General features: G+C 43.2%; 1 protein-coding gene across 1 annotated transcript in view; it reads left to right on the plus strand.

The window, feature by feature from the left end:
* The first annotated feature begins 787 nt into the window (after window positions 1-787).
* LOC112107367 (aspartate--tRNA ligase, mitochondrial) overlaps window positions 788-21945 on the plus strand; it is a 32272-nt gene continuing 11114 nt past the window's right edge. Inside the window, exons 1-11 of the mRNA XM_026656205.1 lie at window positions 788-966; window positions 2793-2892; window positions 6244-6310; window positions 8047-8148; window positions 10087-10182; window positions 11080-11203; window positions 11922-11968; window positions 15946-16052; window positions 17922-17991; window positions 19254-19433; window positions 20500-20607. Of these exons, the coding sequence (XP_026511990.1) occupies window positions 840-966; window positions 2793-2892; window positions 6244-6310; window positions 8047-8148; window positions 10087-10182; window positions 11080-11203; window positions 11922-11968; window positions 15946-16052; window positions 17922-17991; window positions 19254-19433; window positions 20500-20607 (1128 nt within the window). The 5' untranslated portion in view covers window positions 788-839. The remainder of the gene's footprint in view (window positions 967-2792; window positions 2893-6243; window positions 6311-8046; window positions 8149-10086; window positions 10183-11079; window positions 11204-11921; window positions 11969-15945; window positions 16053-17921; window positions 17992-19253; window positions 19434-20499; window positions 20608-21945) is intronic.

Genomic DNA, 21945 nt, shown 5'->3' on the forward strand with positions numbered 1-21945 from the left:
GTCTACTCCGATATAACGCTGTCCTCAGGAGCCAAAAAATCTTACTGCGTTATAGGTGAAACCGCGTTATATCGAACTTATTTTGATCCGCCGGAGTGCGCAGCCCCCCCCCCCCCGGAGCGCTGCTTTACCGCTTTATATCTGAATTCATGTTATATTGGGCCACGTTATATCGGGGTAGAGGTGTATATGGAGTTGGAAGCAAGAAGGTGGAGCCACTGCCATGTGACCTGATCTGCCTTCTTTCCAGACATCACCAGCAAGTGGTTTATAGACCTCCATTTGAGATCCTCCTTGATGATGGAAGATGCTATACACATATAAAATATTAATATTATACAGGCCTGAGGGAGACAGGAACTAGTATGGATGACAGATGGGGAATAAAGATGGAGTTTGTACATGTGATTATTATTTATATTACAGTATTGATGCCCCATTGTGCTAATCACTATACAAGTAGATAGTGAGTTACAGTCCCTTTTCCGGAGATCTTACAGTCTAAATAGACAAGACAGAAAAAGGTTGGGAGGAGAAGCAGAGGTACGGAGAGGTGAATTGATTTGTCCAAGATCACACAGCTGGTCACTGGCACAGCAGGGTCTCAGGTCTCCTAATTCTCAGGCCAGTGCCCTAGCCATTAGACCATGTGGACCCTTCCGGGTAATAAGGGCGGCTGGTCAGTCAAGGAGAATTTGACACAAGTACTGATTGAAGAATAAAATCTGAGGATTGCAAAGTGAAATTACTTTCCATGGTTTTTTTCCCTAAAACTGTCCAGAGTGTGAAAGATCCAGGACTGCCCTTCTGTTTCTCATCCAGCTGTTGTGGCCTGTAAGATGTCATTCCGCCACGGGCTGCGACTGCTGTACAGTCAGCTGTCTCTGTTCTCTAGAGAACTAAACAGACCTTGGTGCAGATACGTTTCCAACAGTTTGGCACTTAGCTCAGAGAAAAGAGCATCAGGTGAGCAGGGGTGGGGAGAAGTCTCCTGAATACAATATTTTATATTCACATACTGAATTTACAAAAATAGGTTTTGTATCTTATTTATCTTTTCTTCAACTTTGCTGTTATTCTGGGTGACAGAGCCTCATATGATAATCCAGACAGAAAATTAAACAATCACTAAAATGAGACATGTATTAGCACTTCCCTCTAGATATTTTTTAAATGTATATTTTAAAAAAGACCTTAACTCATTTACACTCTTTACTTTTTACACATTACTCCCACATGGGGCATGAGCCAAAGCCAATTTTTTGGCTTTCAAATCACATTTTCCTGTTTGAAAACCGGTTTTTCCCTTTCTCCTACTGTAGTGTGAAGGACATGGACAAACAGATAAAAATTGACTGTGCCTGACATAAAAGTGAGGGAAATTTTTTCCCCTCTAGGAATTTTAAGGGTCTGTAACAATAGTAGGTGAAATGTTTTCAGGTAGGAATGTGCCTAAGTTGACAGTCTCCCTTTAACCTTCTAAAATACTATAAACTTTAAAACCCAAGAGCACCATGTGAATGTTTAACAACTAGAGTGTGAAACTGACCAGTCTGGTTTTATTGTCTAAGGACCTGATGCAAAGCCCATTGAAATCAATAGGAAGACTCCCATTAACTTCAGTGGGCTTTGGATCAGGCCTTTGCTAGCCTTGTCTAAAGCAGGCAGAGCCTTTCAATTTTCCCTTATGTGGTTTTGTCAATACATTTAGACCTTGATCTAGTGCTACTCTGTTCCTCAACCCCCAACACAGCTCTGCTAACATGACTCAATCCATACCTGCAGCATCCTCTGCTATTTTTGTCCTGGGTCTTTTTTGAGAAGAAATTGGCAAATATGGTGGATTATGCTTAAATGTTGAATTAACCTCAAAGAGCATCATGCTGGAATAGGATGAGAGATCAGCAAACCTGTTGTTATTTGTAGCATAAGCAGATCATCAACCCAGGCTGTCAGAATTGGTATATACAGGTTGTTTGACACAAGGTATGGCAAACATCACTATTCGATTCTTAGAAAGCTGATGATATTCACATGTTTCAATTGTGCCTCCCTATAGTTGTCCCTGTTGTTTTCTTTGGATATACAGTATTCTTTACAAACCATTTTAGGCAAGGAAGTAGTGTTTCTATGCCATCATTAAAGGCTGCTGGCTTCCACCCAAGAAGCAGGGCCACCCGGTTGGGGGGCCAAGTGCCCTGGGCCCCACAGGGGCCCCGCGAGCCCTGGCCGAGAATCCCTTCCCTGGCTACTCACCCGGCGGCGGTCCGGGTCTTTGGCGGCACTTCAGCGGCGGGCCCTTCAGTCGCTCCGGGTCTTCGGCGGCGGGTCCTTCAGTGCTGCCAAAGACATGGAGCGAGTGAAGGACCCACCGCCACCGCAGACTCGGAGCGCCGCCCGGTGAGTACAAGCACTGTAGCGGGTGTCTCCTTTTTTATGTTCGCTCCCCCACTTTACCCCAGGCCCCCTGAATCCTCTGGGCGGCCCTGCCAAGAAGTCACTTTAGTGGTGGGAGAAATGATCTGTTTATATATAGGCCATAAAACAGATTTGGATTATTATTTTTATTTATTTGTATCACCATAATGCCTAGGAGCCCTAATCCTGGACCAGTACTCCATTGTCCTAAGCATTGTACAAACAAAAAACTCTGTGGGGCAGGGACTGTCCTTTTTGTTCTGTGTTTGTACAGTGATCTTTGAATAACAGGACCTATAGTGCTCTCATTGTTGTATAGCTACATTAGCATTCATGCTCCCATTGAAACTGTTTTTCTCTGGCTTTGTCTCAAGATTTCAATAGCTTTGTGGCTCGGACCAACACTTGCGGAGAGTTGCGTTCTGCTCATGTGGGCCAAGAGGTCACCTTGTGTGGATGGATTCAGTACCAAAGGTAAACACAACCCACATGGACGGAGGAGAGGTTACATTGCTGGAGCCAAGGCAACTCCTAGGGCCTGATTCTTGGTTATGTTAACGGCCCTTTACAGCACCCTGACAGCATAAAGGGGCTTAAAAATGTGAGGAAACACCTTCCTGAGAATATCCTCTGTGCAGGGTGGCTTCCTGGCCAATATAGAGCACCAGCTCTAAGTGCCCTGTGCCCAGACGTGGGTGTAGAGACAGGTCAGGATCTGGCCCAAGTGCATGCAGTATGTCTGTTCTCTGTTTCCCGGGCCTACTGGGAAGCTGCAGAAAGCACAGTGTAAATTAGAAAAACAACAAGGAGTCCGGTGGCACCTTAAAGACAAACAGATTTATTTGGGCATAAGCTTTCGTGGGTAAAAAACCCACTTCTTGAGATGCAACAAGTGTAAATTAGAGTAGCTCTAAGGCTGCTTTAATTTATGCAATGGTCAGGCAGGCCCCCTCACGGTTCCAGAAGAGGGGCTTAAAGTCACCTTTGCGTGCACACATTCCTCCCAGCTCTGCCCCGTCTGAAGTGTTGGTATTGAACAATGAGATTCATGTCAGATTAGTATTTAAAACTTGCAAAGACCCAGGAGGGAAGTGGGACTGGAAGCTATGGACAGGCTTCCTTATGTCCATTGGCTTTCACTGTATCCACTGAAGCTCTCTGTGGGGGAGGCTGAGGAGCTTCAATTGTTTTTCCTACCATATTGAGGGCAGCATCCTGTTTAATCAGTCAGAGGGGATTCCCTCCTACTAGCTCCCTCTTTTGTAAAGTGAGGAGAATGATACTTATCTCCTTTGTAAAGTTCTCTGAGATCTGCAGGTGAAAAGTGCTATAGGAGATCTTGCTAGTAGTAGTTTAACAACCGTCTGGAAGTGCACTGTGTTTTATCCTAGGTTTCATCTGATCTGGGATTATGCAGCACTCACAGAAATACCAAGGTGATGGCTGCCTTACAAATATCTAAGATAGATAGAAATACTTGTAATAATTTTAAGCACAATAGATACCACTTTGTGCTGTGATTCTCTCAAATGTCCCAAAAAAGCTCAGGTCAGTACATGGATGGGAACCTACAAGGATAATCTAGTAGTTGAATCAATAGCTAGTACTTTTTTTTTTTTTAGCATCTGTCTGAAATTTTTTCCCCACACACTGTTACTCTGTGCTTTAGTACATGTGCAGCCATGTCACTGTGTGCTGGGATCGTCTTGCTTTTCACAAGATAAGCAGGGCTGGTTTGGGTCACTATTGATTGGGATGGAAGACCTCCAAAGAAAATTCCGGTACTGCAGGAAGTGGCACTGATGATTCATTACAGTAGCCAGCCATGTTCCCACCAAGTCCTCTGCACCAAGGTCCTGACCATTTACCTGTATTAAATATCCCCTGAGACCTTCCCCAAGAATTGCGTGTTAACCCTGGAGTCCTGACCAAGTTTGTATTTGGCTAACTACATTCTGTCAATTTAAACGTCCACTGCTGTTTCAGTTGAAAACTGTGTTCTTTTTCACTTCCTGCCCTAAACTTTTGATTAGTATTGCTATATGCTGTTATGCATTGCCCTAGAGGTTGCTGCATTACAATGGGGATGTGACAAAGGCACTTTTGGAGTCATTTTCCCCAACACTAAATACAGTACTAGTGATTAGTCTTATTTGACTACTGAATACAAATCTGTCTCTGTTAGGATTTTCTATAGCGACCGTCACATGAGTATCTAAGTTTTGAATAATCAGAAATGACTACAGAAGTGTGTGAACATTATAAAACTTATTGTAGCATTGTTGATAAATTAGTTTTGATTAAAATGTTTTGCACTGAGTGCTTTATATTTCTTCAAAGTTCTGCTCAAATATTAACTAATCCTTGCAACAACTGTGGAAAGTAGGTAAATACTATGATCTCCAGCTTACAGAGGCTGCATGAGGTTTGAGTGTGCTTTTTTGACAACAGGACTTAATTATGCATATTGAGAATACATATGGATTATTCATAAAGTATAAATAAGAAAAATAAGTTAGCTAACTAGTTGCAGTGCTAATTCAAAGTGTTGAATATACACAATAATACATGCTTCAATGTACTAACTATGTTAGCGTAGCTACAGTGATTACATTTTTTGCAAATATTTAGTAAAGCATTAAATATTCATGTGTAACAGACACAATATTCTTAGTACTCTGACTTAATTATGGACACATTGGGCCACATTCTGGTTCTAGCATGGGTACAGCGCATATAAATTGGGACTAACTCCGATGAGTTTAGTGGTGAGTGTAACCAAGATCAGAGCCTGGTCCTTTGCATTTTATAATGTAAAGATGTTGTTCTTTATCTGTTAGAATTCTACAGTAATGGTCTATATAGATTTTTATCAACAGCACTAAACATGTCATGGAACAGTTCTGGATGGAGCTCCAAGAAAAGGCTTTATAATTACTACAAGCATATGTTGTACTCTCACCTTTCTACAGGCTCAGTAATGCATCCCATTTGTCAGTGCATGGCTCTGTTACTTATGACAGGTATATTTACCGTATCTGAGGAAACAGATCCTATCACAACAACTCTAGAGACTTGGATTATCCACATGAAGTTTCTTGATAGGAAGTTGAATATCATTTCCTTTGTTTTCATTTTTTCTCATCTCTCCCTGAACTTTAGTTTGATTACCTAGCTAGATTTGTTCAGATAGACTATGATGTTCAGTATCAAGGGGCTGTAAATGTTATGTTGTGTATTCAAAACTCTTATTCTTCATGGATGTGTTCAAATTCAAGTGCTACTGTTATGGTTTTTTATAGTCTGGTGTAGTACCTGAATCTAATCCAAATTAAAGATTTGTTTTATCCCTGATTTCCAAAGTGAGTAAACTGATTCCTATATTCATGTTGTTTCTAAAGTGCTTTGAGATGAAAGTCATAATGTCCCCAAAAATACAAGATATTAACATAAGCTTTGGCCTAGGGCTGGTCTACACCCACCGCTAGTTCGGCGGCTGGGGATCGAAGTTCTGGGTTCGACTTATCGCGTCTGGTCTGGACGCGATAAGTCGAACCAGGAAGTGCTCGCCGTCGACTGCGGTACTCCAGCTCGGCGAGAGGAGTACCGCGGAGTCGACGGGGAGCCTGCCTGCCGCGTGTGGACCGCGTCTGAACCGCGGTAAGTTCGAACTAAGGTATGTCGACTTCAGCTACGTTATTCACGTAGCTGAAGTTGCGTACCTTAGTTCGACTTGGGGGGTTAGTGTAGACCAGGCCTTAGAAAGCAAAAAAGATTGAACCCTGGGAGAAAGAACTCTTTCCATTTTGTTTTCATCATGTTCAGACAGGGCCTGTTCCTGGTTCTGAGGGACTTCCAGGGTCTGACACAAATCATCATTCCGCAGGATGAGGTAAGGGCTGCCAAGGGATGAGTCTCTAGATTTTTTGCTTTAAAGACTTGTTGTCCCCCATGGTGTCCAGGGCAGAATGCGCTGCCCTGCATCAGCAGACTGAATTTATATTACATATTGCAGTCTGCTCTGATTTCTGTACATCATCTGTGGCCCTCAGTCTCCTGACAGATTGCTAGCGCAGCCCCGGGTTGAGCAAAATTTGAGCACTCCTGAAGTAAAGCAAAAGGACTGTGATTACTAAAGCTAAGCTAGAGACCTAACTTGGAGTGAGTTGTGCTCAGAATGTAAGATTTCTTAGATTTTAAGATCTTTGGGAAATGGGCCTGTGACAGGTTGGATCACAGAAACCCCCTTGGGACCTGCCAACTGATGTGCCAAGGCTACCTCTGCTCCTGTTTTTCCTGCCAGCTCAGGACTCCAGGACCCTGTCTTGCTGAGCCAGACACTCCCGTCTGCTCCAACACAGACCCAGGGTCTGAATTACTTGCCCCAAAGCTGCAGGTTTACCTGAAAACAGCTCACAGAAGTGTGCTTGTCTTTAGCACTCAGATGCCCAACTCCCAATGGGGTCTAAACCCAAATAAATCCGTTTTAACCTGTATAAAGCTTATACAGGGTAAACTCATAAATTGTTCACCCTCTATAACACTGATAGAGAGATATGCACAGTTGTTTGCTCCCCCAGGTATTAATACATACTCTGAGTTAATTAATAAGTAAAAAGTGATTTTATTAAATCAGAAAGTAGGATTTAAGTGGTTTCAAGTAGTAACAGACAGAACAAAGTAAGTCACCAAGCAAAATAAAATGCGCAAATCTATGTCTAATCAAGCTAAATACAGATAAGATCCTCACCAGTTCCAGAATGCTCCCCTTTACAGACTAATCTCCTTTTAGCCTGGGTCCAACAATTACTTACACCCCTTTGTTCCAGTTTCTTCCAAGTATCCTGGGGTGGGGGGTGGCGAGGCTCCTCTTTTTAGCCAGCTGAAGACAAAATGGAGGGGTCTCCCACAGGTTTAAATAGACTTTCTCTTGTGGGTGGAGACCCCCTCCTCACCCTGTGTAGAATCCAGTCACAAAATGGAGATTCGGAATCACATGGGCAAGTCACATGCCCATGCATGACCCAGGACTTGCAGGTAGTAGCCATTACCCACATGCTACCTTGAACATCCTCAGGTAGACTTCTTATGTGGATTGGAGTCTTCCAAGCTCTTTTGTCTGTTAAGTGCTTCCTGATTGAGCACCTACTTTACACATTCCTTTCCCAAGAAGTGACCAAATGTTCTAACTAAGGCTACTTAGAAATCAAGCAATTATACAGCCAATGTTCATAACTTTGAACACACAAATGGTGCCTGCATACAACTAGGATGAACATAACCAGTAGATCATAACCTTTACATAGATATGTTACATGGCATATGTAGCAAAACCCTCTTCCAGTTATATCATACATACATTAGCCTTATGGGGTACACTGTCACAGGGCCATCTTTTTGTTCTGTCTTTGTACAGCATCTAGCATAGTGAGGTTCTGGTCCATAACTGGGGTTCCTAGATGCTACTGCAATACGAGTAGTAATAATGTCATACAACTGGTTTATAAAGAATGATCTTTAAATTTAGTCTGAGAAGGGGTCATAAAGAAAACAGAAAAGCATCCAAGCATGGCACAGTCTGCAATGTGACTTCAGTTTCCATGACATCTCAGTATTTTCTTCCTGCAGGCACATTCCCATGTTAAGAAGGTCTTGTATGATGCCCCTGTGGAATCTGTTGTGAGGGTAACTGGGACAGTCACCTCTCGGCCCCCAGGGCAGAAGAACCCGGTTAGTGCTTTGAAATCTTCCTGGGATTTTCTAGAGTTTGGCATGCTGGTAAAGTGCACTGAATTTAGCACAGAGATTTGGTAGGTGGATTCATGCTGCACACGTTGTGTCATTGCTTTGCCATTAGCAAGCTTGTTTTCTCCAAGGTATGATAATCCATCTTGGAGTGATGTGAAAGAATTGTGAATACAATGAAATAGAAATAACTGCTATGGCATGCACCTTCCAGGAACTTCAAAGCACTTCACAAACACTAATGAATTAAGTCCCACAATACCCCTTTGACAGACACTGGTCACCATTAAAAAAGGCCAGACTTTACCATCCATGTTTTTGGTTTTCTAATCTAAATATAAGAAATGCCATAGTACTTCTGCAGTAATTGTTGACCATTTTTACTCATGCCTGCTGTAGGTAAGTTTGATTAGCTCCATTTTATAGCTAGAGAAGTTGAAGCATGGAGGTTAACAGCCTGATTGTTCAGAGGTGTTCCATACCCACAGCTCTCATTGTCAGCAGCTTTAAGTGACTCTTCCAAGACCATACACCACCAGTCATTGGAAGGGCCGAGTACAGAACCCAGGAGTTCTAATGCCCAATCCACTTCTCTAGTCACTAGATGCTATCACAAAGTATGCCAGCTCTGGGCTCCACAGTTATCTTTTTTTTTAAGACACGTATTGGAAACTTTAATGTGGTCTTCTCTGGTTAGTAGAAGGTGTTCCACTCTGTCCTGCAAGATGGGAAGGAATGGATAACAGAGTTTAGTGGTCTTTATTGTGGCAGCGATGATAGATGGGAGAAAAACTCAAGTCTACCTTAGAATTCAATTGGGAACTCTACTGATGGAAATTGGTGTAACCTTTACGGTTCCTGGGTGTCATGGGGGGCAATTCATTTACCAATGAGCTGAACCATAGCTCTCCTCCACATTAAAGGTTAAGGGCCTGATACTGCTAACATTTATCGATTCATAGATTATTAATCCAAATGGGACATCGATCATCTAGTCTGACTTCTTGTATAACACAGACTGTAGAATTTTCCTGAATTAATGCTGGTTTGAACAAGAGCATATCTTTTAGAAAAAAAAATCCCATCTTGATTTAAAAATTGCCAGTGATGGAGAATCCACCATTACCCTTTGTACGTTGTTCCAATGGATAGTTACCCGCACTGTTAAAAGTGTGCGTCGGATTTCTAGTTTGAACTTGTCTGGCTTCAACTTCTAGCCATTGGATCTTGTTATACCTTTGTCTGCTAGACCTTCCGTATCAAATTTCTGTTCCCCATGTGTAGGTACTTTCAGATTGCGATCAAGTCACCCCTTAACCTTCGCTTTGTTAAATTATATAGATTGAGCTCCTTGAGTTTATCACTATAAAGTATGATTTTTCAATTGTTTAATCATTCTTGTGGCTCTTCTCTGAACATTCTCCAATGTATCCGCATCCTTCTGGAATTCTTTACACAGGTTTCCACTAGTGGTCGCATCAGTGTCAAATGCCTCCCTACTCTTGTTTGCAATTCCCCTGTTTATACATCAGTGAAGCTGAGGAGATTACTCTTGTGCATAAAGTTAAGCATGTGCATGAGTGTTGGCAGGATCAGGCCCTAACTCTTGCCTTGTAGTTGGTACGTGTCATAGGGAGAGAGCAGATTATGGGCAACAAAGCAGGTTCACTTCTAATAGGGATGGATACACTACTGAAGGAGAGTGAGAACCGGTGTGTCTTAAATATTGATGTGTCTTAAACTGCCAATGAATATTGAGGAATATTTGGAGAAACTGATCAAGAGACATTCTCTGCCCTGTGCTGTAAGGGGGTCAGACTGGATAATCATACGCATCCTTTCTAGCCTGAAAATCCATGAATCTAGAAAGAAACTTGTCCAAGTATTTTGCCTGATGTTCAAATCTATTTTTCTCTGTTTCAGAGAATGCCAACAGGTGACATTGAAGTGAAGGTGAAGACAGCTGAGGTCCTGAATTCCTGCAAGAAGCTGCCCTTTGAAATTAAAGACTTTATCAAGGTAGCTGCCTGCCTTTAGGCATTAAGCACTGGCTCTTCAGAAGAGTTAGAATTTGCCATGCTGAATGGCAGAGCAGTGTCATTGCACTGTTGTAGGGCATTCTCTTCTTACTCCCACCTTCTGTGCTCTGGGGCAACAGTTGTTTACAATTCCTAAATTGGCTCCGTGCTTTGGGTTTAAAAATATAATGATAGTAAGAATTGGTGGTATGATGGGAACAAGGAAAATTTGGGCTCATGTCCATCTTTTGTGACTGTGAAGCAAAAGGTGTCAGGAGGACTAGTGTGTTTAAAAGTTAAGGTATATAGCCTCACCCAGGCATGCGGCCAGCTATCAAGAGACTATATCCCTCCAGGACACTAAGATCGCTCAGACTGACGGTTAGGTATGTCTTGCATCACTGATTATTGTGTCCTTTCTCTTCCCTATGAAATGTGGACCTGTGGATAGGGGTTGGGACCAGCATTCAAAAGAACAGGCTCTATATCCTCTGTGCCACTGGTTCACTATGTGACTCTGGGCAGCTCACACAATGTCTTGTATCTCAGTTTTCTCCATCTGTAAAATTAGTTTAATAATGCTTGCTCACATTTGCAAAATGCTTTGAGATCTATGATTGAAAACACCCTGCAAGTCCCAAGTAGGATTATTATGATCTGTTGCTGCCAAGTGAAAAGTGAGCATTCCAGAATATAGAGCTTAGAGCATGCAGCTCCTATCACAGTTAGAGTCAAAGTGTGACCTAAGCAACTAATGCTTTTCCACATAGGTCATGAGTGACTGGCAGTAATGCAGGGTCCTATGTTTGCTTCCACCTTTCCATTGTGGTCTTTGAAGAAACTTTTATGGGCATCTGGTTTAGCTTTTGCTCTTTAATCACAGTCCTTTTCTCTTTAGAAATCGGAGGCCTTGCGCATGCAGTATCGCTACTTGGACTTGCGCAGCTTCCAGATGCAACATAACCTGCGGCTGAGATCGCAGATGGTTATGAAAATGCGGGAGTACCTCTGTAATCTCCATGGTAAGAGAAATATATCTAGTGAGTATCTAGTTCTTAGCACGTTATCATCTTTTTCTTTTCTCCTTGTTCTTGCTATCTGCTCTACTACTGCCTGACATACTAGGGGAGAGGTGCTGTGCAAAGTGCTGCCCTGACATGGCTCTCTATCCCAGGAACATACCATGGGGTGGGATATTGGGATGTCTAAAGAGCACAGCGCCTATAAGTCCCTTATCATGCCACAGATGATTGTTTCTGAATGAACAGTATGTATACAATAAATGTTAAGGCCAAGATTTTAAAAAGTGACTAGTGATTTTTGGGCATCTCAATTTTTGGGTGTCTTTTTTTTTTTTTTTTTTAATATGCCTTTATAAGGGCCTAATTATCAGAGTGCAGGTGCTCATCTTAAAATTACTGGTCACTTTTGCAAAATTTTAGCCTAAATTGTTGAGAGTAGCCAGTGCAAACATAAGCAACTATGCAGCTTGTACATGGGAGGCTGAGAACTCAAGTCATGATAGGAGTGGTGGGTACTCAGCACCCCTCAGGATCAGGCTGTGCCTGCATAAGTAATCTTTAGTCATCCTGAAAAAGAATCAAATGAGTCTGTATATGACTGAGAACCTGCATGCTCTGCCAGACTACCTCAAGCTGACTAACCACAGTCTCCAGTCAACTTGTCTCAAACCAACATTCTTAGCATATTCAATGTCTGAAGCTTATGTTTGTTTTTTAGGGTTTGTGGATGTAGAAACTCCAACACTGTTTAAGAGAACTCCAGGGGTATGTATGCTCTTAGTCCTCCATCTTGGCCTCCTGCAATCATCTAGACTACTTACTTGCTCATGTGTCCCTGACTGCCCCTCTGCCTTTATTTCTGTCATGTGTTACTACTTAACTGTTTACCTGCCATCGTTTCAGAAAATTCCAGGGGTGGGAGGCAGGCAAAGTCATGTCAGCATATAGAACATTATATGTGATTATATTGTATCCTGTGAAGTCGGGGTGGCAAACCAATGTGTTGAGGGGGAACTGCCTCCCTTGCCCCTCAGCAAATGTTGCTCCTGCTGCCAGTTACTAATATGACAAATGGGTCCTTTTGCGGCACGAGGGGGTGGATAGGACAGAGTGATAACCCATGTTTTGACTCAGAATCTTCTAGTATCATGAAAGAACAAAGCTGCTTTCTTGCAGTGCAGTGCATGTGATGACTCTGAATCCTGTTTTTCGAGAATCATATTCCAGAAAACACCCATCCTCCAAGCACTGCATTCTATTGGCATGTATCTCTTGTGTAAGTCACTATAGTAGTATTCCCATTTAAGGCTATTTAATTTCCAATTTTATATTCTGGACTTTTATTTTGTTAAGTAATAATGTGGTGGTAGAGACCGCTAAGGCTCTATCCTCTAACTGACATATCTTAGGCTATGTCTTCACTACGGGGGGGGGGTGATTTAAGATACGCAAATTAGCTGAATTCGACATATCTGAGCCGACTTACCCCGCTGTGAGGACGGCGGCAAATCGACCTCCGCAGCTCCCCCGTCGACGGCACTTACTCCTACCTGCGCTGGTGGAGTACAAGCGTCGATTCGGGGATCGATTGTCGCGTCCCCACGAGATGCGATAATTCGATCCCCGAGAGATCGATTTCTACCCGCCGATTCAGGCGGGTAGTGAAGACGTAGCCTTATAGTTAGATGGCCTTCTTAAATCCATATAGTTGGATAGCATGTTATTGTAGAAGTGATGAAGACAATCCTTTGGGATGTTTAAGACTAAATAGGAGAAAGTTTTATCAAATATATGGAAGGGAACCATCCAGTCCTGGCTGAGGAGATTCAACAAGCTATACACAGGACATTTTCTTCTCAAACTTCTAGGGGATGCTGGTTTTTAAGTTCTAAGTCATGTACACATTTGTAAATGTTCAGTCCAGCCTCACACAACAGATTTTAGCCATTTATGGAAACGCATACCACAGGCATTAACAAAAGTCCACCCAGTTTCTAAACCGTATAAACCTAGGCCAGACTGCGTGAGTCCTTCAGGAGTAAGATTGTCAGAGTTTGCATCATTGTTTTCTGCAAGGCAGAAGCCAGGTTGTTGGTCCTGGATCTAGCTCTGGTCACACTGAGCTCAAAACAGAGCTGCCTTTTACGTGCTGACATAGAAGTGTGACTGTAGCAGGAGCAAAGATAGTCTGTCCAAAGCTCATTGAAGGCAATAGAAAGACTCCTGTTGACATGAGTGGGCTTTGGATTAGGCCCTTATAGGGGAATGATTTACCACAGTGACTAGAGAATTCTGAATACAGCCTGAAGTTCTGTTATGCTCATTTTCCTTTGTACATCTCATCCTTAACCAACATGCTAACCTCTCCTGAATAGCCATAGTAGGGCCAATGCTGCATTGACTATTTCAGCTATTAACTTCTTGCCTAGGCAAGCCACGTCAGTGAATCGCATGAAAGAGATAGGAGGGATTAACTATTGAATTAGAAAATGAATGAATATAATGGGTTTGTAAACATTTTTCTCTTCTCTTTGAGGGGTTCCTTTGTATTTTCAGAGCCCAGTTGTCAGCTGCTCCCATTTTAATCCATTGTTAACCTGCCAATCAAAGCTGAACCCCAGTCACTAGCCTTCTGCCAGAGGACAGGAATCTTTTCGGAGCCCCCTGAGGCAACTCCTTAAGTGACAAGAAGGGTCAGTGTAGAAAACACCAGGCTGACCAAACTGTGGCTGCCAGTCCCTGGTGACCCTTGGAATGTGACACCAGAACTGGGATTCACACCCACATTGTACACGTGCCAGTTCAAAGTCCTAAGTGCCCAGCCACCAGGGCTGGCCCCAGATTTCAGTAGTGATGATTAGAATAATATTTTTCTTAGTTTTGCAAAAGCCCTCAGCTCACCCATTTCCAGCTACTGTTTGTAGCCTGTTTCTGCATCTGAGGTTAGGTCACCTGAGAAAACAGTGGCTGGACTTTCCACTTAGCTCTGTCTTGAGAGACAGATAGCCTGCCAGGAGCCAAAAAAACCCAGCTTGTCAGCTCCCCCAGTATGCAGGGAAGGGTATTCTCCCTGATGATGTAGAAATGAGGACAAGATAGTGATGCACCCAACATTCACCTCCCAGAGCCTGGATGCTGGGCCAGAGTCAGAGGGGATTTGCATGGTGGTGTATGAGTTTCCTGTTGGTAAATCATTGTAACTGATGTGCTGAGAGGACAGAAAGCCAAGGTTGCAGCAGAAGAACAAGCAACAGGAGGATATAAGGAGCTGTAAGGTACATGGGGTGGGCAGTTGTTTTATCTCATATCCTCCTGTTGGTTGTTGTTTCTGCCACAACTTCCCCCTCCATTGCCTAACTTACACCAAATTAAAATGAAACCTACACCATCATGTACATCACCTCTGAGTTTAGTCCATCGTCACCTCAAAATATATTCACCTGTTAGGAAAGTTCAGAGACCTGAAGCTTTAGGCAGTTCTAATGGAAGGGATTTCTAGCTAGTAACCATGGTGCAGGCTATTTTGAAACAATAGGGGTGGGTGTGTGATATGGAGAGAGAACATGAGATCAGTGTCCCCTCTGGTCCAGTATCCTCTCCCCAAAAGTTACTAATGCCAGATGTCTCAGTGGAAGGGTCAGCCTCTAACAGAGAGGCCAAGCAGATGGGATGGATTTATAAAGAAAACAGGTGCAGATAAAATAAATAGAATGTATTAATTCTTCCCTGCGCCTTGGAAAATGGGACCAAAACCCCCCTAATACAACAAAGGTCACTGTGAAATACAACATAAGGATCTTAGCCCACAGTAACATGGGAATATACGACTGGAAAGGACCTTCTGGACCATCAAGTCCAGTCCCTTACTATCACAGACAATGCTATCATACAATCAATCCCATTCATAAATTTATCAAGCTTCATTTTAAAACTAGCTAGATTGTTTGCCCCCACTATTCTTATTGAAAGGCTGTTCCAGAACCTCACTCCTCTGATGGTTAGAAACCTAACATGAAGTTCTCTGGCTGGCTACCATCTCCTGAGGCTTATAACTTTTAACCCGTTTCATGTGCCTCAGGTTCCCATCTTTCCAGCAAGATTGGCTAATCTGGCTTTTTGGTCGTTGGCAGCCATCAAGAGTAGCTTTTACATGGGCAGCTGCATTTGCCTATTTCTCCTTTTCCTAGTTTTCTGGGGGAGGATAAAGAAAGAAAAAATGTTGCAGCTATTAACAAAAAGAAGAAAACAAAGAACATAACCCCTTTCACTCTTCATTCATATCAAATCTGCTCATAACACACAAAACAAGAGAACCTAGTACAGGAAAAATAGCTAAGGGGAAAAAAAACAGAGAGGTAGACCATCCTGTCCTATCCCCCCACACACCCTGCTGTTGCATAGTGCCCCTAATTCTTCAGTTCTGTACCCTGGGAGGAGATTTCATCCTAACTCCATCCAGCTGGTGAGGATCTTATGCCCCCATTAGCACAAACTTTTGTAATTTGATCCTAATTAGCATAAAACCACTGGTGCTGTTCTTATTCATAGGGGGCCTGACAAAAAGCTCTTTGAAGTCCATGGAAAATCTGCCATTGACTTCAGCTGGCTTTTGGCCAGGTTCATAATTGTTTTGTTCTCTTTTGAAACTTACTATGCTATTTGCGTCAATAAGATCCTATGGCAGGGTTCAAGATGGCAGTTGTACACCCATTAAAAAGTCTCTCTCCCCTCTTCTGCACCAGGGTGCGAAGGAATTTGTGGTACCTTCCAGGGAGCCTGGAAGGTTTTACTGTCTGCCGCAGAGTCCTCAGCAATTTAAGCAGCTCCTGATGGTTGGAGGTCTGGACAGGTGAGCATTCCTTTGCCACCTTTTCTCTGAAACATTAATGTTATGGGGTCCATTCTCTTTGACATGGGAGAAGTTAAAAATTCCCCCACAAACTGATTTCAGTCGGAGTTAGGCAACTAAATTAACCTTTGAGGATCTGGCCCTTAGAGCTGTTTTTTTGTGGGGGTAGAATGGCCTTAAATGGATGAGGTAAATGACCTAAAGTGGGAGAAGCTTAGAAATTGTAAAGCATACATTGTCACTCTCAAAGCCAAGTAGTGGATTTAGCCACATGACTCCCATTGAAATGAAAGGGAGGTGTGTGGCTAAATCATAGTTGCAGGTGTGAAAATTTCCATTTTAGTCTAATTCTGAACTAAAACTTGGGAGGAGGCTTTTTAAGGAAGGGAATGCTTGAAAGCAGAAAATGAAAGCATGGTGCAGCCCTCACCTGGGATTGACCAATATTACCAACGCCCATTGAGATAAAACTAGACTGTTGTGTGTGATTGAGACTTGGAAAATACACAGTCCCAGCACACGAGTGCAATACCTTTTAACATGCCTGCTTCATGAAATAAAAGCAGGAAATGCCAGAGAGTGGTAAGGAAACATTCTAGAGGAACTTCTCTTCCTAGCAGCATCAGACAGTTGGGAGGACCGTCCCATAAGAATTCCTCACATGCCATTGATGTGCTTGCATAGCCTGGTATAACATAGAAGAAGAGGAGGTTTGGTTGGGGGTTTTTGCCTAGAGTCCTAGATGGCACTGGTGGAGCGCCACTGAGGTGTTAGCCTCCTCCAAGAGGTCACTGCTGGAAGGTGGCTCATCCTGGTTGGTATCTACAGCATGAATCATCAGGAGAAATCGTAGGACTGGAAGGGACCTTGAGAGGTGATCTAATCCAGTCCCCTGCACTCATGGCAGGACTATATAATGAACCTTAGAATCATAGAAAATTAGGGTTGGAATAGACCTCAGGAGGTCATCTAGTCCAACCCACTGCTCAAAGCAGGACCAACCCCAACTAAATCATCCCAGCCAGGGTTTCTGAGGTCGGGCCTTAAAAACCTCTAAGGATGGAGATTCTACCATCTCCTTAGGTAACCCATTCCAGTGCTTCACCACCCTCCTAATGAAATAGTTTTTCCTAATATCCAATCTAGACCTCCCCCACTGCAACTTGAGACCATTGCTCCTTGTTCTGTCATCTACCACCACTGAGAACAGCCTAACTCCATCCTCTTTGGAACCCTTCTTCAGGTAGTTAAAGGCTGCAATCAAATCCCCCCTCACTCTTCTTTTCTGCAAACTAAATAAGCCCAGTTCCCTCAGCCTCTCCTCATGTCATGTGCCCCAGCCCCCTAATCATTTTCGTTGCCCTCCACTGGACTCTCTCCAATTTGTCCACATCCTTTCTATAGTGGGGGGCCCAAAACTGGATGCAATACTCCAGATGTGGCCTCGCCAGTGCCGAATAGAGGGAAATAATCACTTCACTCGGTCTGCTGGCAGTGCTCCTACTAATGCAGCCCAATATGCCGTTTGCCTTCTTGGCAACAAGGGCACGCTGCTGATTCATATCCAGCTTCTCGTCCACTGTAATCCCCAGGTCCTTTTCTGCAAAACTTCGCTTAGCCAGTTGGTCCCCAGCCTGTAGCAGTGAATGGGATTCTTCCGTCCTAAGTGCAGGACTCTGCACTTGTCCTTGTTGAACCTCATCAGATTTTTTTAGCCCAATCATCCAATTTGTCTAGGTCACTCTGGACCCTATCCCTACCCTCCAGCGTATCTACCTCTCCCCCCAGCTTAGTTTCATCCATGAACTTGCTGAGGGTGCAATTCTGTAGCCACAATTGAATTTAGGGTGCCTTTAATTTCAATTGCAGGTACTTTCAGGTCGCCCGTTGCTATCGAGATGAAGGTTCAAAGCCAGATAGGCAGCCGGAATTCACGCAGGTAACATATTCTTAAATAGACTCTTTAGCTGCTTAATTCTGGCAAGGTCTCAGGCTACTTAGGAGATCTCATACAGCATTGTTAGTTGCAAGTGTTATTGGTATAGCCCAGTGGTTCTCAACCTTTCCAGATGACAGTACCCCTTTCAGGAGTCTGATTTGTCTTGAGTACCCCCAGTTTTACCTCACTTAAAAACTACTTGCTTACAAAATCAGACATAAAAATATAAAAGTGTCACAGCACGCTATTACTGAAAAATTGCTTACTTTCTCATTTTTACCATACAATTATAAAATAAATTAATTGGACTATAAGTATTGTACTTACATTTCAATGTGATATTGAGCCTATTTTTCACTTACGAGCCTTGTCTGAAGCCCAAGCCCTGCCACCCAGGGCTGGAGCCAAAGCCCTGCAGCCTGGGGCAGAAGCGTGTAACTTAGTTTTGCGGGAGGCCCCTATGGCATGGGGCCCTGGGCGGTTGCCCTGCTTGCCACCTCCTAATGCTAGCCCAGCATTTGCAACCTTCCTAAACCCGACCCATGACTGCCCGCGGGGCCACAAGCCCCAGGTCAAGAAACATTGATCTACATTAGTTGAGTACCCCCTGGAAGACCTCTGGGTACCCCCAGGGGTACATGACCCCCTGGTTGAGAACCACTGGTATAGTCCATCCATTTGGTATGAGACTTGCTCATCACTGTTCACCTTGGAAACATTATTTGGCCTAGTGTTTGGGGACATGTATTTCACGTGCCCTAGCAGGTATTCACTGAGTTCTGGGATGAAGGGTGGTTTCAACCGCTACAGGTACCAGTGTCAGCTAGTTTGGTTATTTTGGCACCTTGTTGGTGAAATGTGTGCTGCTCTCCAGGGCTGGTCTGCTCCTCTTCCACAGGAGCTCCCAGGGCAGTGTGTTTCATGGCTTTTGGCTCCTGAACAGGACCGGTTGGCCCAGCTCATTCCAAGTCTTCTCCTTGTGCCCTGAATTCACTAACGGTCATTTGGCTTCTGAACAGGGGGTTAGTGTTGATACCGTGGGCAGGATTCTCTGTGATGATGTATCTAACTATGTGAGGTTAGCCCCACGCCCTTCATGTAAGGCAATTGTGGTATATACAGTATATTGGATCTAATCCTCTTTATGATCACTTTATATACAAAGTCTTTGGGTCCCAAGAAGAGCTATAAGGGGGGAATAGAATGCAGTTTTCCTGGTGCCTGTAGCTAATGTGTAATGATCCTCTTGTTATGTCTTTAAGATCGATATCGAGATGTCGTTTGTAGACCAAGCTGGGATCCAGAGACTGATTGAGGGACTGCTCCAGTATTCCTGGCCTAATGAGAGAGGCCCTATTACCACCCCTTTCCCTTCCATGAGCTATGCTGAGGCATTGGCTGAGTATGGGACTGATAAGCCAGACACTCGCTTTGGTATTAAGGTGCGCTTTCTCCCATTGGAAACATCTATCCTTTCTCCTCCTTTTCAGTGTTTCCTGATCATCTCTGTTTACACTCCACTTCTCCACGTGGATGGAAGTGAGAGAGTCTTGGTGCCATAACATCTACTGGTTCTGAAAGCCCTGCAATTGTAGCCGACCCCTTATGTCACTGGAAGCTGTACTAATGAGATATTAAGGCAGTGATGCAAGATGGATTTGGGATCTTCCAACCAATTTGTACTTTTGAGAGGGGTGTCCTGTCTTTCTCATTTATATCCTAACTAGGATACATTAATGCCAAGGACATGCCTTGTAGGGTAGGAAGGATTGACGGTGCTAGGAACTGAAGTCCTCAAATCATCCATAGAGACCACAAGATTGTCTGGATTTCTCACCAATGTGTCTCGCTCCTGACCTGGCAGGACCAGCTCAAGAGAGAGATTAGTTCAGTCTCCCCAGTCCAGTTCAGTCCTTGGTCTCTCTGAGGCTCTTACCAGCTGTGATTTTGGTTCTTTCTTCAATAATTGTTATTGTGCAGAAAATAACTGTTCATAAATGTAATGGGGGAAGCAGTACTGAAAAATGTTGCACAATGTTTTATACTTGCTGCTATGTGAAGATTTGAAAGGGCTGCATCATGGCTGATCTGAGCTGATGTTATCCCACTGTGGGTATGTGTTCTGGGGAACTTGGGCTGAGATCACCAAACTCATGTCTCATAGGAGCTCTCATCGATACTATCTGCTGACACCCTTTGGCCACTGCTGCCTAGAGGTACATTCAGACTGGTCACCTAGAGGTGAAAGTCTTTGGATTCCATTAGCAATCCCCTATACCATCCAGTCTCTCACTGAGTCTCGTATTTAGACTTTCTGTTCCTGAAGTCTGTGACTTCTAAACCACTGTTCCATTTGTTTATTTATAAACGCTCTGTGGTTTCTTGAAGCGTGGTTTGCTGTCTCGGGAGATCTTGCTGCAAATGGAGGACACAGGAACAGTTCCCCCCTGCATGTTCCTGACATCTCTTCTCTTTTATGTTCTCTCTCTCTCTCTCTCTCTCTCTCAGATAATTGATGTCAGTGACGTGTTTAGGAGTGTGGAAATCGGATTTGTGCAGAATGCTGTCAACAAGCCCCAAGGCACTGTCAAAGCCATTTGTATTCCTCAGGGAGCGGTGAGTGGTGTAGTTCTGTATTGTTAGTGGCAAAGCACAGTGTAAAGAAAGTAAATTTTAGAAATTAATAAGTTCTATTGATTTAAGTTTATCCTTAATAACAATCCCTCTGTCACAGTGTGACTGGCCCGTTTCTGGGGACATTGGCCTAGTCCCACCTTTGACTGATTAGTTGCCTCTCAACTGAGGTTGTGGTGTTAGGTTATCAGGTAATAGTGTGAAGAGCATCTGGAGCTGAGGGAGGCCAAGGGGAAAAGCCTCTGGGGCCTGCAGCCTGCTTTGGTTAGAGGTGCAGTTTTTGTTTTGGGCTTGAATAATAAATTGTGCCCAGAGGCAAGGGTCTGAAATAGACTTGGGCAAGGCATCACTCCTTCCTGGGCTGGTGAGACACACAGATAACATAGGGTGACCAGATGTCCCAATTTTATAGGGACAGTCCCAATTTTTGGGTCTTTTTCTTATATAGGTTCCTATTACCCCCCCACCCCCTGTCCCGATTTTTCACACTTGCTGTCTGGTCACCCTAAGATAACAGCTCCCTCCCATGTGGGCGTTTGTTACCTGTGTGGAGATCATTAATACAGAACCTAATAACAATAAGGTCAAAGATCAAATCCAAGCTTGACTGTAAATCTAGAAGTAGTTGTTACTTTCTGTTTTATTTATATATTTCTATATAAAAAAATTAATTGCGATTAATCGCAGTGATTAATCGCAGTTTTAATCGCACTGTTAAACAATAGAATACCAATTGAAATTTATTAAATATTTTTGGATGTTTTTCTACATTTTTTAATATATTGATTTCAATTGCAACACAGATTACAAAGTGTACAATGCTCACTTTATATTATTTTTGTTACAAATATTTGCACTGTTAAAAAATGATATACAAAAGAAATAGTATTTTTCAATTCACCTCATACAAATACTGTAGTGCGATCTTTTTATCATGAAGGTGCAACTTACAAATATAGATTTTTTTGTTTGTTTGTTACATAACTGAACTCAAAAACAAAACAATGTAAAACTTTAGAGCCTACAAGTCCACTCAGTCCTCCTTGTTCAGCCAATTGCGAAGACAAACAAGTATGTTTACATTTACAGGAGATAATACTGCCTGCTTCTTATTTACAAAGTCACCTGAAAGTGAGAACAGACATTCAAATGGCACTTTTGTAGCCAGCATTGCAAGGTATTTATATGCCAGATATGCTAAACATTCGTATGCCCCTTCATGCTTCCATGCCCACCATTCCAGAGGACATGCTTCCATGCTGATGATGCTCGTTTAAAAAAAGAATGCGTTAATTACGTAGTGACTGAACTCCTTGGGGG

Source organism: Terrapene carolina, unplaced genomic scaffold (genome assembly GCF_002925995.2).
Source record: "Terrapene carolina triunguis isolate 2854851 unplaced genomic scaffold, T_m_triunguis-2.0 Scaffold212, whole genome shotgun sequence".
NCBI lineage: Eukaryota > Metazoa > Chordata > Testudines > Emydidae > Terrapene > Terrapene triunguis.